The 14739-nt window shown below is 35.1% G+C and overlaps 1 protein-coding gene across 17 annotated transcripts in view; it reads left to right on the top strand.

Annotated features, from left to right (window-relative positions):
• Positions 1-14739, top strand: part of RIMS1 (regulating synaptic membrane exocytosis 1) — a 305714-nt gene that overhangs the window by 220050 nt on the left and 70925 nt on the right. For 6 of the 17 annotated variants that reach the window (XM_041410596.1, XM_041410588.1, XM_041410593.1 and 3 more), the window contains 2 exons: positions 1128-1199; positions 6104-6216. In XM_041410596.1, the coding sequence (XP_041266530.1) occupies positions 1128-1199; positions 6104-6216 (185 nt within the window). Of the gene's footprint in view, positions 1-1127; positions 1200-6103; positions 6217-11746; positions 11777-14739 lie in introns of all 17 variants that reach the window. The other 11 variants (XM_041410597.1, XM_041410592.1, XM_041410595.1 and 8 more) reach the window with 3 other exon arrangements.

Raw genomic sequence — 14739 nt, 5'->3', positions numbered from 1 at the left:
GGCACTGGATTACTCTTTATAGCCACAAAGATTTAAAAGGAAAACATACTATTTTAAATATTATTTTTGTCTCTCTGTTTTGCCCACAGTAATTTATTTAGCCTAATACATGACATTGATTGTATCATTACAAGATCTTGTATGTATTAAAGTTTGTCAGCATTTCTGGTCTAGGATTGAATAATCATCACTCCCTGGTTTTACCGCCCCTGAAACACTGTAAGCACTTTTTCTTCTGAAAAAAATAATGCATATTGGTGATTTTCTGAGGTTTAAAGTAGTAAATCCTAATTTGTAAATACTAACATTACTGTGGATAGTACAGAAAATTTTGGAACACAAGACTTGCAGAGATTTATTTATTATATTTATAGTCCTGGGTAATAATGGTGAAACATGGCTTTACCTTTGTTCTTATATGTGTAGACTTCTATTCCTCTTCATTTTTATTATTTAATATCAAAGGGACTGCTTAGATTATCTGAAGTAACTAGTGCCTCATTATCCAAATGTCAGATGAATTCTGTAAAAGATTTGTGTAGGAAAGGAATGAAGGAGTGAAATAATTTCTAACTTACTTATATTGACTAAGAAGAAAATAGAATTGGTTTAATCTGTTTTTAAAAACTTTAAAAGGTAATGGAAGGAGATTTTTGAAAAAAACAAGTTTTTCTTAATATGGTGACAGCCTTTTTTAAATCTGATATAATTAGATTTAAAAACAATTTAAACCTTCAAATAATATTTTCTGTTTCTTTCTGCAAGGTTTTTTTCCTGCTGTCTACTCTGAACTTGTTTCTCATGCTGTTGAGAGACGCCTTATAGGGTTATGAGGAGTCATTGTCTATAGTAAAATGCAGGCTGTGAAGTGGAAACTAGTTGCAGGTTCAGTCAGGATTAATGTTTTCTTCCCTGGTTTGGTACCTCATAAGCTGCACACTGTGAGCCTCAATCAAACCTAATTAATGCAATGTCTCTTAAACCTAGATTTCACCAGCCTGTTTATGATGATAGTTGTCACTTTCTCATCTGCCAACTGTTTCTTTTATTACCTTTATAAATAATCTTCATGTTTCTGTATTCTTTTTCTTCTCTGTTTATTTCTTTTCTGACATGTCATTTCGCAGGCAGTCCAGAAAAGTGGAAAGATATAGCAGCCAAAAACAAGCTAGGAAAGGCCCTGCAGCTGAAGCAGAAAGGTAGGAGTGTTGATTGACGTGTAAGCATCTCTTATTATCAGTCTGATCCCAGATTTTGGAATACACCTCTAATACAGCTTTTTTAGAACATCTATGACAGAAAGCTATGTTGCCATAATTTACAGTATTATATGTTTTGTATCTGTATTATTATCACTTTGTTGCATATATGTGGAATTTTTCTGGCATTTTCCATCATTGCAGATAAGCTCAATGGCAAAGACTGGAAGTGCTTTTCTGCACTTCCAGTGCAGAAAACTGATTTTAACACTGATTCTTTTTCAAAAAAATCCTTATTTTACATTAACTTTGAGGATGAAAAACCACAATTGATTATATAAATAGATAGACAGCTATAACAGATAAATAACTCAAAATGCCCCTGATCAAATCAATTTCATTTTAATGTATAAAAATTTTAAGTTACACATTTAAATCTATAACTTAATAAAATTAATAGAAAGACTGGTACTTTTTTAATTAATTGAATTTTTCTGAATTTATATTGTCATTATATCTTTTAACTTTGATGTTACAGTAGTATGGGGTTACATGTTCAAAATCTTTAGAAAAAGTAGAAAAATAGAAAAAATATAGATATATAAAATAGAATAGAAATATATTAATATAAATATATTAATAAAATAGAATAGAAATATATAGAAATTATAAAGATATATGTGTAGAAAAAATAAAGGTATATACTGAATAATAAGTACATCTAGTTAAGTTTTAAACCCTGTATATTGACTGAAGTATACAGGGAGGAGGGATGAGATCCTGCCTTTGTCAGAAAATGATTGATGTTATTTTGATTCACACAGGTGGAGAGTACATCTGTTTACATTGTGAGAGCATTAAAACTCCCTTGAACAGCACAGACATCTCTATTTTCAATGAAAATGCACATTATGTCACAAAACTTAAGCACTTCTTTTAGTTTACTGCTCCTAGTCCCAGATAATTGTTCCTGATCCAAAAGCAATGGCTACATTTTCCTTGAGTCAGATGACACTTGTCACAACAACCCAGGTGCTTTTTTCAATTTGAGTCAGAGAGATTACCTAAATGATGACTGAAATCCTTGCTATGATTGAATCAGGGGCTTTTGTGCCATGGAGATTACTAAAAACTTTTTTTTCACTGTTTTTTCTGACTTCTGAAAACTAACTGATGCCTAAGGGGTTTGGCTCTTGGTAATTCAGCAATGAACCCAGGGAACAAGAGCATAGGGAAACACAAATTTACTGCTTCTTTTTACATCTCCATGGTACCTGGTGTAGGTTTCTGTTTCCATAAAATGATTCACTAGCATTAGATGTGAGACAAAAATGTTTCAATAAGTCTGAATTCTGTACTTCAGTATTCCATCATAGACGTAATATTGCACTAGTGCCAGAAAATTTTAGTAATATGACAGGCAATGAATTTTCCCATCAAATATAACTTGAGACTCTTTTTTCTTCAAATATTCATTTTTCTCTTACAATTGGGCTTTATTTTACCATTTGCAGATCCTGTCTACTATTAGTTAAGCAGATTACTGGAATAACCTATCAACATGCTGTCAGCATCTCTATAAGGCATTTCAACATGCTATGTAAGACTAAGTTTTCTGTGTAGTGTGATTGCTTAGGAAATGTACATAAAAGAGAGAAAAACTGCCTTTTGAATATAGTTTGTAAAGCTTAGAATTTCTTCTAATTCAATGAGATAAGCCTTCTAGATAGGATTCAGTAATCTGTTCTGGAGGAGTAGAATTGATTACACAAAAATAACTTTCTGTTCTTTTATGAATGAGCAAAAAATTGTTTATCCCAATTCAAAAATATTTTCTTTCAGCCCTAACCCTAGAATTACCATATGTGACATTACCTGCCATATTTTAGGATACATGCAGTCTTGATCTGTATTTTCTATATTTGGCATAGGACACTATTCCAGGGGTGAGCTGGATTGGTGACCCTCACTTATTCTTAGTTTTTCTTTAGAGTTTCTCAGGTAGCAGCATGCCACTGAGACATCAGTCTGAAAGGAAAGGAATTTGAGTTTTCTTGTGTACTGGCAGAGCTGGAACCTGTGGGATTCCCCTGTAGGCCACTTCCAGCTGAATTAATATGTTTGCTGCTTGCAGTGTCTCCTTCCTCTGTGAGGAACCAGGAGATACACATGTACATGCTCATTGCAGTCTCACTGCTCACCAGGTAACATTTTTTTTCCCAGATTCCTCTTTCTACTTCTTATCTCGCTTCTGTCTCATTTTCTCGCTAGCTTTTGTCTTCCATGCTTGTTCCATGTTCCTCTTCGTCTCATTCCTCTGATCAGCCATTTACAGGCTTCTTCCTGCAAGCAACAGATCTGTCTCCTAGGGCAGCAAGTCCTTAATGCCGTTCTAGTCATTCTCCAATTGCCTTTTGTCTCTCTTTTTATTTGCACCCCAAGAGGCATATTAATCTCCTAGTAATACCCCAGGTAATGCAAACCTTATGCCTGATTTGTCTTCAAATTAGGTTAAGCAGATCCTCTGTCTTTTTCTTGGAAGGGGGGCATGTGTGTAAAAAGAGTATTACTGGAGAAGGAGATAAGTTTCTGAGTTGCAGGTAAGTCCTGTCCTGTTCTGTAATGGCAGGACAGGCATCTAGTGTTTTGTTGGGCTCTCACATAAATTCCTGGATATTTAGCTTCTCAAAGGAAAAACATCAGAACTGATAACATGATGACTTTGTTAGATGGAAGCATTTATCTATAGGAAAAGCAAACAAGAACTTTCTGGCGCAGAGTAAGGTCCATATTTACCTTATGGATGTTATGATGTTTAGACATCTGATGGGTGCTTAAAACCTGGTTATGTGCAATAGTTGGCATGGATTACTTTTGTAGTCAGCATAGAGAAACAGAAATTTTCGGAAGTCAGGTCATCTTTGTTATTGTAAGCATCTTTCAGAATTGGGAAATTCAGTATCTGCAAGAATGTTATGGTTATCACTGGGGCAAGCCAGCAGTTAGCTGAAGAAATGTTAGGATTTCAAAGAAAGAATACAAGCTCAAGCAACAGAATCTTCGGTTTTTTTGCATTGTGACTGGTCTTCCACAGGGACTGTTACTGATGAAATTATTTTGAATCCAAACCTGTTTGTTATCCTTGGTAGGCATCCTTGTGTTATTTCATATATAGGGGTTTTTTTAGGATTACTTATTAGTGTATGATAGTCATATGAACCAGACAGTTCCTTGGATGCCTTGACTGTATCTTGTGGGGAAGTTGTGCTGGGTGTTTGAAGGGAGATTTCGTAAGTCAGCAGAAATTAAACAAACAAACAAACAAACAAACAAAAAAACCCAACACACCACCCCACAACGAAATGACGGCATGAGGATTGAAATTTCTGATGTAATTTCTGATTCAGTATTACCATTCACAAAAGGCTGCCCTGTTGGAAAGCCAAACAAGAGTAAAAAGGTACAATTACAATATTTTGCCACTCTACAAACTGGAAATGCTTCTGGTTATCTTTTAGTCTATGGAACTAGTAATAATTATGGTCTATTATACTAACATGATCAATCACTTTACTGCATAATATTAGTTATACTTTCATTCATCAACTATATTTCTGTTTAAGTACTTACAGGTACTTAAATAGATTTTCTATTTCAAACTGTAAAGGAAACTAAGGAAATCACAGGTGTGCTTCCATATTGTCCTTTTTTAGGTCACTAACTGAAGTGCAGTTAATATTTTTAATAAAAAGAAAAAGTGTGTTTTAGAAATAGAAATGCTTGTGTGGTAAACCCAGGTATTCATAGCCTACTCTGTGCTCGTGCTTTTGTTCTATGTTTTGTTAGCTCGTGTTTGCTGTGTTCACACAGCAAACTCTGATCTTACAGGCTGAGAGAAAATCAGTTGATCTACCTAGTGAAAGCCAACAGTATTTTGAAGTTGCACAAACGTGCTACTTTAAATTACAAATTATTACTTGCAACAGGATAAACAGTGCTTGTGCACTATAGTGAGTGTGACATTACTGTAACTGGCAAGGGCATTTCACAGTAAGCTCTCCTCAGTAACCTGCTGCTTCTCATCTTGGTTTTACTTTCTCAAACCTTTTCCCTGTAATTATTATAAGTGCCCATACTTATTTTAAATGTTAAGGTTCCAAAGGTATTTGGTGCTTTACACTCTGAAACTGTATCTATGAATAAGGCATCAAGTAGCCAAAATGTTCTGAAACAGTGCTAGCTAGAATTCAGCCAAAGTGATTTAGGATATTTACTTAGATATGAAGATTAAAAGTCTTTTGCATGCACACACACCCTCCCTTTCCCCACCCCAATACAAATGTTAAATATCTTTTTCCTTCATTTTGTTCTGGGAAAAAACACATGCTGTCCTATGGAAATAGATGCTTGCTGTCCAGTGGCCTTGTGCAATTATTGCATCACCGTAAAGGGAATACTAAATTTAATAAAACATAAAAGTGGCATTTTATATTGCCCTGTGCCAGTGCAGGAGAATGTGTATAAATTGTGAGTAATAATCCTTAAGTGGTTCTTAGAAAACTGCTTTCCATTCAATGTTTTTTCAATATTACTTTATCAACAAAAAATTCCCAAAATGACAAAAAACCCAAACCAGAGCAAACCCACAAATAAATGAATAAGTTAAACAAACAAAAAAACTGAAAGAAAGTAGTTCTATAGCTGAAGGTAGGTAAATAAATTAAATGTAAGACCTTATAAGTTCACTAGGTATCTAGACCTGAATATGTGCATATGGCATAGACCAAATGTGAACTTTTTCAAACCCATCTTCAGTACCTGCAACTTGTTTTGTGTTTAAAAGTCAGAATATAAAATGTGTCTTCATTTGCCTTATTTCGTTTTCATTTCAATATCATTTGCAGAACACATCAGCAAGGAAGTCCCACGCAGTCTCTTCCTGCAGACACCTCGTTCAGCAGTCGTAGGGGAAGACAGCTACCACGAGTTCCAGTAAGAAGTGGCAGTATAGAGCAAGGTATCAAATAATGAGCTTGTGATAGCTCAGACTCTTTAATTTCTTACCTTTCTTTAAGTCTTCTTGCATATCTATATGTACAATGCTATAATTCTACCAGTAAAGCAATAGAAGAGAATGAAAGCTTCTTTGTAGTTTGGGAAATCCAGTGAAGTTTGACTGGTGTGTTATGACATGTGGTTTAATTGCCTTACTTTTCTAGTACCTTTTCATGTTTAAATTTTCTATTTGAGTAATGGTAGTTTCCAACATGTCTAGTATGTTATCAACAAAAACAAACAAACAAAATCCTGGGGCAAGGTTTTTTGACAGTCTTACTAATTTCTTATTTTGTGATTTATATTTATTGTTGTGCATTATTAACACAGAATAATAATAAATGTCACAGATCTGTTTTTCTTCTGGGGTTCGTAGTTCACTGAATAAACAATGAAAACAATTACCATGGGAAATGTGAGAGCACAGGTCACCAGTTCTTTCTTGCTTAAGAATAAACTGATCAGGCAAAGAGTGCTGCTTTTTTTTCTGAAAAAGACAATGGTTATGGAAGAAGTTTCTTACATACTAAGATCAAATAAGGATGTACATTGCTATTTCCTTTTATGGCAACATACTACACACAGAGAATGAGCTGTTATGGTAAAATGAAGTAGCACAATGGATAGTATTTGTACGTTCATGTTTTCTTCTGTGTTTAAAAAATCCTGTTTTCTCATTGACTACAAGCAACAATCGAGATTGCCACATACTAGAACTTTTCTTCTTTGTGGAAATTGATGAAATGCTTATAATGATGAAATATTGTAATGCATTACAGAACTGTTAGCAGATCACATTCTCGAGCAGATAAAGTTGCTGACCATGACCACCTTATCATAGCAGATTACCAATGAGGTTTTCTTGTATGATGGCTTGCATTAATCTGCAATCAGTTTGCATTAATGTTAAGGCTTTGAGCTGTGATGACATACAAACCCCTGAATTAGCACATATAAAATGTACTCTTGTTTTATAAATGTGTTTATTTTGAATGACTAATATACTGATATAAGTGACTTTTATTAACTTTACACTTCCTATTCAGGTCCTCTGGTTTCGTAGTGGCTCTAGTACTTTCTGAATTATAGACTAGTTACAAACTACATTCAGAGTTTCTATTTCTGCTTATTAGCAAGTTGGGAGTTTTATAGGGAAATGTAATAAGTAATGAATTTCAACTTTCTTCAATATTTCTACTTCAGTTCAGAACTTGGCACAATATATAATGATGAATTAGCTTTTAATTTAATTTTAATTTGGCTTTCTTTTGCATATTCATATATCATCTTTCTGCTGGTCTTGGTAACTGGTGTGTGAGAGTAAAATACCAGTTTATGTTTTGTTGAAGGCATTGGACATGAATGTAGAACTTACCGTGAAAATGAGTAGAAATGGGATGTGTACAGAAGAGGAAAGAAAAAATGAAAGTTGAGCAGAAGGCCAAAACTATTCTAGGTTTATAAAGTTGTTGATGCCGTGAACACTTGTAAAGTAATGCTGTTTCAGTGAACTCCTGTTTACACTTGTGCTTACTACGCTCGCGCCTTTCACATGAATTGAGCAGGTGAGATGCGCCGTGCTTTGGCTGCTGTTGCAAATTGTGCCGCCTGTCACTGGGGCTGTTTCACAGCACATGGAATCAGTGCTGAAAGACATTTCCTTCTCTGCATGGTATTTGGTTTCGTCTGCGTGACTGACTTTGCTTCTGAAAGGGAACTTTTCTTACTTTACCCATGTTTAATGCTCTGTTCAGGCTCAGAACATTTGCAGAGGAGCACTAAATTTAATAGATTTTATAATATGTGTTTAAAAAATTGTGTCAGTATCTGTTGAAGTACATATACTACTAGTATGTCTAAATTAATACTACTGTTAGAAATTAAATTCACTAAAGCCACAAGACTGCAGTACTTGCTCTGATTTACAGTACCAGATTTTAATATTAGTTTCACCTCTATAATCCCTGTCAAATGGGTACCAGGGTCAAATGTAGTGACCAGAAGTGATCCAACCTTAATGTAGTATTGAACTCAAAACATATTGAGGTCTGTAAAAGATTTGCATTAACTGTGCTTGGAACAGGTGTGCACCCTTATTGATTTAAATTCACAGTCACTGTAGATACAGATGATGTCAAAATCTAGTGCAATATCCAAATGTCATTGGAAATATTTCAAAATGCATTTTCTTCCTACATTCTGATGGTCATCTTGACATCATGCATTTCAAGGAAAACGTGTATGATATGCCATAAAGTATCATTTTTATAGTAAAGTACTTCTTTACGTTCCATAAGAATCATGTTGTTTTATGAGGGTCAAATACTCATCTAAATATATACATCTATGAATCTAAATATAGATACATATATGCATTTAAGTCTGTTATGCAAGGCATAATGATTGCTGAATAAAAATTGCATATTTGTATATCAAGAATAGGCTTCTTATTTGCTCTCTTGCACATTCAGGAGACATAGAAGAATCCGGTGAAGTAATTTTATTACTCTTTAACGTCCTCATTATGGAACAAATGAGATTTAATGAAGGAGTGACTGACTGGTAGCAGTTTTCATGTGGAGAAACAGAGTGGTATTTTAAGTGCTAATCTCCAATCTTTAGCTATCAATTTTAAGTGATCATATCCATGATCACTTACAATTGATTGGCTCACAATCACTTACAATTGGCTTGGCTGACGTATTTCAGACATTCCATTTTGTTGTCAATTTTAGAACTATACAAAAGCTTGTTTCCTTATCTCTACCAAATTATGTTGTCTTAGTTACTACTCTAGTTGGCAGTCTGAGAATCATAGGAATTCAACTTAAAAGAAACCAAGGTAGTTTTACAAGGTCCTGCATAATACACATACTTTCTTTAAAAAAAATAAACAACTAACTCACAGGAGTAATTGTTACAGAGGAGACCAAAGTAGTGATCCTTATTCCATTATAGAAACAGAGTTTCTACTGATCAGGAATGGAGAAACAACCTTAAATGTAGAGGAAAAGGTCAAGTTTAAGGACTAAAACCTTTAAACAGTGTTATAATTCACACTGGAAAGAAAAAATGTGAAAAAATAACAGTTTTCTTGGTGATTATGTTCTGAAGAGGAGAGCAACTTTGTATAACTTTAGAGTACAAGTGAGGCATAGTTATATTATATTTGAGAAAATACAAACTAAATAATAGCAACTTGAGGGCATGCAAGTTTTAAAAAGTGATTGCAGTTGACTGTAGGCGTCTGTCATTTTTAGGCAATGTGATTTTTATTTTTATTACAGTCATATTCAAGGAAAACATAGTTGTATTTATTTCCTTTGCAACCCTGTCAGCAGTATTTCTTAGAATGGAAGATTGGTACACTGTTGTATTGGAAGGTCCTGAGAAGTTTCAATGTGGAAAATTAATCCTGTATAGATAGGTGTGTCTGTGTGTGTTTTCAAGACATCACAATTTAATAGTAATTTCCCTAACTTATGCTACTAAAGAAGCGGTTTTGATTTTTCCTGTGTTAATGGATGATTTTAAAAAAGGACCTAATCCTATGAAGATGTTTTGGCTCAGTGACTAAAGCAGTGAAATTCTAAGCCATGGTAAGGACAATGGTGTATTCTCAATATATCATTTTGTGCTAGACTCTAAGAGATTTGCATCACTGTATTTTTATTTGCATCACGTTTGAGTGAAACTGTGCAATTGTTAAGAGGGATGGGAATTCTGCAATCACTTTGCTTTTTAGCTGTTTCTGTAACAACTTTGTGGTGTAGTTGCATGGTTTTAAAATTATACTTTCGTATAAAGGGTACATCCGTGATCTTTACTCAGTCCGTCCTCTGTCATTGCAGCTGTCAAACATCACAGGGATTCTTGCTTGAATATGCTTTGAGGGTGGGTTTCTGCTCTTTTGCATAATGGTTGATTGTTGTATTGATCAAGGAAGTGAATACACCAGCAGATAGTAGGGATTATATTGTTACTTTAGCAAGTAAATAACAAAACAAAACAACACTGTTGAAATTAATGAACCAGCAATATAAATGTGCAGTGGCTGTAGTATAGCAACAATCTTTCAGAGGTAATTTGTGCAAAACAGGTCTTACTCCCTCTATCTACCTTCTATTTGGGTCTATTGGGTTTCTTTTACATAAGTTTGACAATGTAATTTCCTATTTCAGAAGTCACATAATGAAAGTAAGGTTTGTGGTAATAGCAGTCTGTTTCCATGTAAAGACCATCTGTAAAGCTGACTGGAGCAGTGGGGCTGTGTGTGTTTCCAGTGGCATCTGCTTGCAGCAGTAGGGCTCACGTGGTGGCACCCAGCAAAGCAAACGTGCATCCAGCGTTAGGTGTTGCTGTACCTTAGCTCATGTTGGAAAAAGCTGTGAACAGCACTTGTATGGAAGGTGAAGTGCATGTGTGTGTGTGTGCTGCTGCTGTTACATGAGGGAAAACTCCATGAACATAAAGACTCTGCTGGGGCTGAATGGGGACTACATGTATAAAGTTCATGTGTGTGATATTTGTACAATGGTGATGTCGCAGAGGAACAAAGTGTTTTGATGTCCAGTATTTTTTCTTTTAACCAATAAGAATCAGAATTTCATACAGAAAATCAGTATGTTGTCAAATAATACCTTGAGTTGCAAGTATCTTTTTCATATTTAACCAATTTAAGATCCCAAAAGAAAAAGAAGTGATAGTGAAAACAGTTCTGTGTTTGTGTACTTGATCATTGAAATGTCATTGCAGTGAGAGTGTGGTTGTGGTAATGGTAAAAGATCAAACCTTTTCAGTCAAAAAATTTTTCAAATCTATCAGTATAAAAATTGAGTGGCAGAAGAAAAAGAATAAGTCCTTTCAGTTTTAGATTTCAGCCTATCAGTGTTGTTTGTTTTGTCTCCATATTTCTGGTTTATTTTTAAATTATTAGGTGGCACTGCATATTTTGAGACAGCTTGTGGAATCTTTACTCATGCTGAAGAGTATTTTTCTCAGCACTGCCAACTTTCACAAATGAGTTCAAGGCTCATAATCTTTTATGTTTTCCTTAAAAATGGAATTTTAATAGTCTGGTGGTTTTTGAGTATTATAGATTTCAGTTAACAGAAAATAAATTTGTAATACTCATTATTGGAGAAGAGGCTCCAAATAGTGCTGTGTGGTTCAGAAGTAGGAGTGATATTTAAAACAAGGTTTTTATGTCATTCATAAATTTGGGTAGGATGATATTTCTCTAGTAGAATACTTAAAGATTCCACAATCTGTTTCTCTGTAACATCATTGTTCCTGTTAATTTTAAAGAAAAAGTCATAGGCTTTATTATTTGTCATGGTTTATCACTTTAATTTTCTACATTACTTTTACATATGCTGGAGTACTGCCTACTGTACATGCCATTGTCACATGTAACACATTTCTTTATCTAACTTTAAATTTGCTGATTTCTTTTTCTGTTTCCATCATTCCGTGCATTTAATTCATTGAAGAGCAAGAGAATTTTAACTCTTCCACAAAAGGTAAATATTTATGTAATTTTTTACAAATGTTTGGCAACTGTTGATACTGACTTTTCCTTCATTATCCTCCATGTCAGGGTATAGGTTTTAATTAACAGCATTAACGTACAAAAAAGGTTGTTTCTCAAATATCTCTATGCTATCTGATGCCCCTCTTTAGAATCTGACAATGGTTTCTCTCATGATTTCTCATGCTCCTATTGAAATGCAATATACTGGATTTAACAGAGGTAATCATGATGTTTTACACGGCTCAGAAGGTGCTTGATTGAGTTAATGTTCACTCAAAGACTTAAGATTTTTCCTAAACTGTTCTTGAGTTCTGCACAGCACGTGTTTCTAGTGATGCAGCCATGGTCCCTGGCAGCAGTGAAGGATGTTTCCTAGGTGTGGACTTAGGAATAGTTAAAGGTGATGATGGTCAGAAACTATTTCTTGTATGCAGGGACATTCTGAAGAATGAGCTGTGTCCTACTTGCAAGTCCCATGTCAGAAAGTTACTCCCGTTGTGGGGCAGGTTTTAGGGGCAGACATACAATGCTCACCTCCTATGAATTTATGCCGTGCTGATACCAGAGAATTAGTGAGCTCAAACAACAGGTTTGTCCCATAAAGTGGAAACTGTAGTCTGTTACATCTCTGTCCAAGCCACATTGCAGAAAAGTCCTATTTTTTTTCCTTTTAGCTGAAGGTAGAAATTACTTCAAAATCCAAATGAAGCATGTAGAGAAAAAAAATTTTAAAAACCCACCCCACCCTTTTAATGCTAAAATCAAAATACTATGCTACATAAATATTACTAGCACTGATTAACATTTTTAACCTTTATACCAGAGTCCTGCTCATCTTGGGAAATTCTGATCTGAATACAGGCTTGGGTGGGTCACAGCCAAGCTGAGTTGAACTTGAATCAAAGTATTTCCTGCAACTACTTTACTTTCTGAAGGAATGAATATTTAGGTAAAAATAAAGCAACTTCTCCATTAGGTATGAACTCCAACACCCATGTCAAACATACAGAAGTATGTTTTCATGATAATGCTAAAAAGAGATTAAAAAGAAATATGTAACTTAGGTGTTAGCAATTATATGTTATTTTTGCAGTGTTTCAAATATACTATGAAATGTCTTAAGAAAGTGCTAAGAGTGGTTGATTTTTCAAATTATTTCTGTCTCAGTATTTATATTTCTCTCAAACAGGACAGTACAAATCAATCTTACCTGTTTGTTGATTATGCCTCTGTCAAGATTTGGGCTGCAGTGGATTTTTTTTGTTTAAAACAATGGACTTTATGCAGACAAACTAGACTGTCTCTAACAGGTTTGTAAAAGAACTTGTTTACACAAGATTTGGTTGGATCTGGCTCAATATCTGGGAATGTGTAGAAAGTGGTGGGATATTTACATGCACAGATTCCTCTGGCTCAAGGGAGCTGATGGCAGATGAAACCCAGGGGCTAAAAAGAGCTGGGCAAAAAAAGAGCAGCCAGAAGAGTGAAGTGCCAGCAGATCTGGGGGACCATAAATATCTTAATTTGAGCTGATTTACACTAGTAGCCCACTGTAACTTCTTACAAGAGGTAAAAAGAATAGACAGGTGAGTTAGAGATTAGGATGGGGGAGTTACAGGATGTTTTATGAAAGGAGACATAAATGTGAGGGAGAGCATATACTACAGAAGTGAACACTGACCATATGAGTCTGCAACACAGCAAACATCTGTTCCATGTAATCAATGTAAAAGGTTGCAATAAAGTCTTCATCAGATTATGAAAATGCTGGGGGTTTTTTGCTGCCAAAATCAGTGGTTTGTTGTTTTGTTTTGCTTTTTTGGGTTTTTTTCCCCCCTAATTTTAAGAGGTCTGTGTTTGTTTTCTTGTTGTTTCCTTTTACATAGGAGCTTCTCTGTGGATCACCCCTGAAGCTCTTTGAGAAAGAACTGAATGTTGCATCATCCAGTTCAGGTTTCTATATCTTCCTTCTGGAGTGAGTTGTTAATCTCACGGTGGCCACCATGCCTCTGTGTGTACTGAGAGATCCGAGCTCATCTCCCAGCTTGGAAATCTGACTATGTGCCTTGATGTGCCTTAGTTATGACTGGGAGGAGGTCCAGAGAATTATCAGCTCCCATGGAAAGGAAATCCATGCACACAGTCTTGAAGTAGCTACAGTAGGTTCTGATCAGGAAGAGCAGGGTTCAGAGCCATCTCCCTCACTATCTGCATGTTGCTATTATTTTTTTAAGTTGTTGACTCAAAGAAGTCATAGAAAGTTCTTCATCTCAGCAACAAACTGATTTTTCAGTTTTACTTACCTTATATTTCAGAACATTTATCTGCTTGTGATTTTGTGTGCTTTTTAAATTTCTTGGTAGAGTTTGCTGTGAATTTTTAATTTTTTTTATGAAATGTATTGCAAGGATATTTTGTGTGTGCATACTGCAAAACTCATCCTGCAGGATCAATAGAAATGAACTAGAGACTCTCTGTATTATTTCTGAAATGGATCATCCTGGTCCAACACCAGTGTGACTTTTCTGTGCCACACAGCCGTCTCTGCACTAGAGGACTCTCCCATCCAAATCTCATTGCTGCTTTATTTCCTTGCCTTTGGTATGGACATAACTTCTGCCTAGGTTCTTCCTCAGCTGCCACTTCTCAAACCAGATATTTTTTATTATTTATATATAATTCCTTAAACCAGATAGTTATTTTCCCCCTGATTCCCATCCACAGAGCATCTAAGTTGCTCTGACAGATTAATTTCTTAGCTTTTGCTGTGTAGAAATTCTGTGTGCATGCTTCTAGATGGCACTACAGCTGTAGCTGTTTGTCACTGTTCAACCTTTCCTCTTAATATGAATACTGAAATTGAAGAATAGGTCAAAATCTCTTGTCTTCTGGAATAAGTGAAGTTCTTTGTTCCCCTACCTGAACCTGTTTGGTTTGCCCCAGAAGTATTGT

This window comes from Onychostruthus taczanowskii, unplaced genomic scaffold (assembly GCF_017590055.1).
Source record: "Onychostruthus taczanowskii isolate IOZ18803 unplaced genomic scaffold, ASM1759005v1 scaffold33, whole genome shotgun sequence".
Lineage (NCBI taxonomy): Eukaryota > Metazoa > Chordata > Aves > Passeriformes > Passeridae > Onychostruthus > Onychostruthus taczanowskii.
Note: the sequence above shows the minus strand (reverse complement) of the source record. Positions and strands in the feature narration are given on the sequence as shown.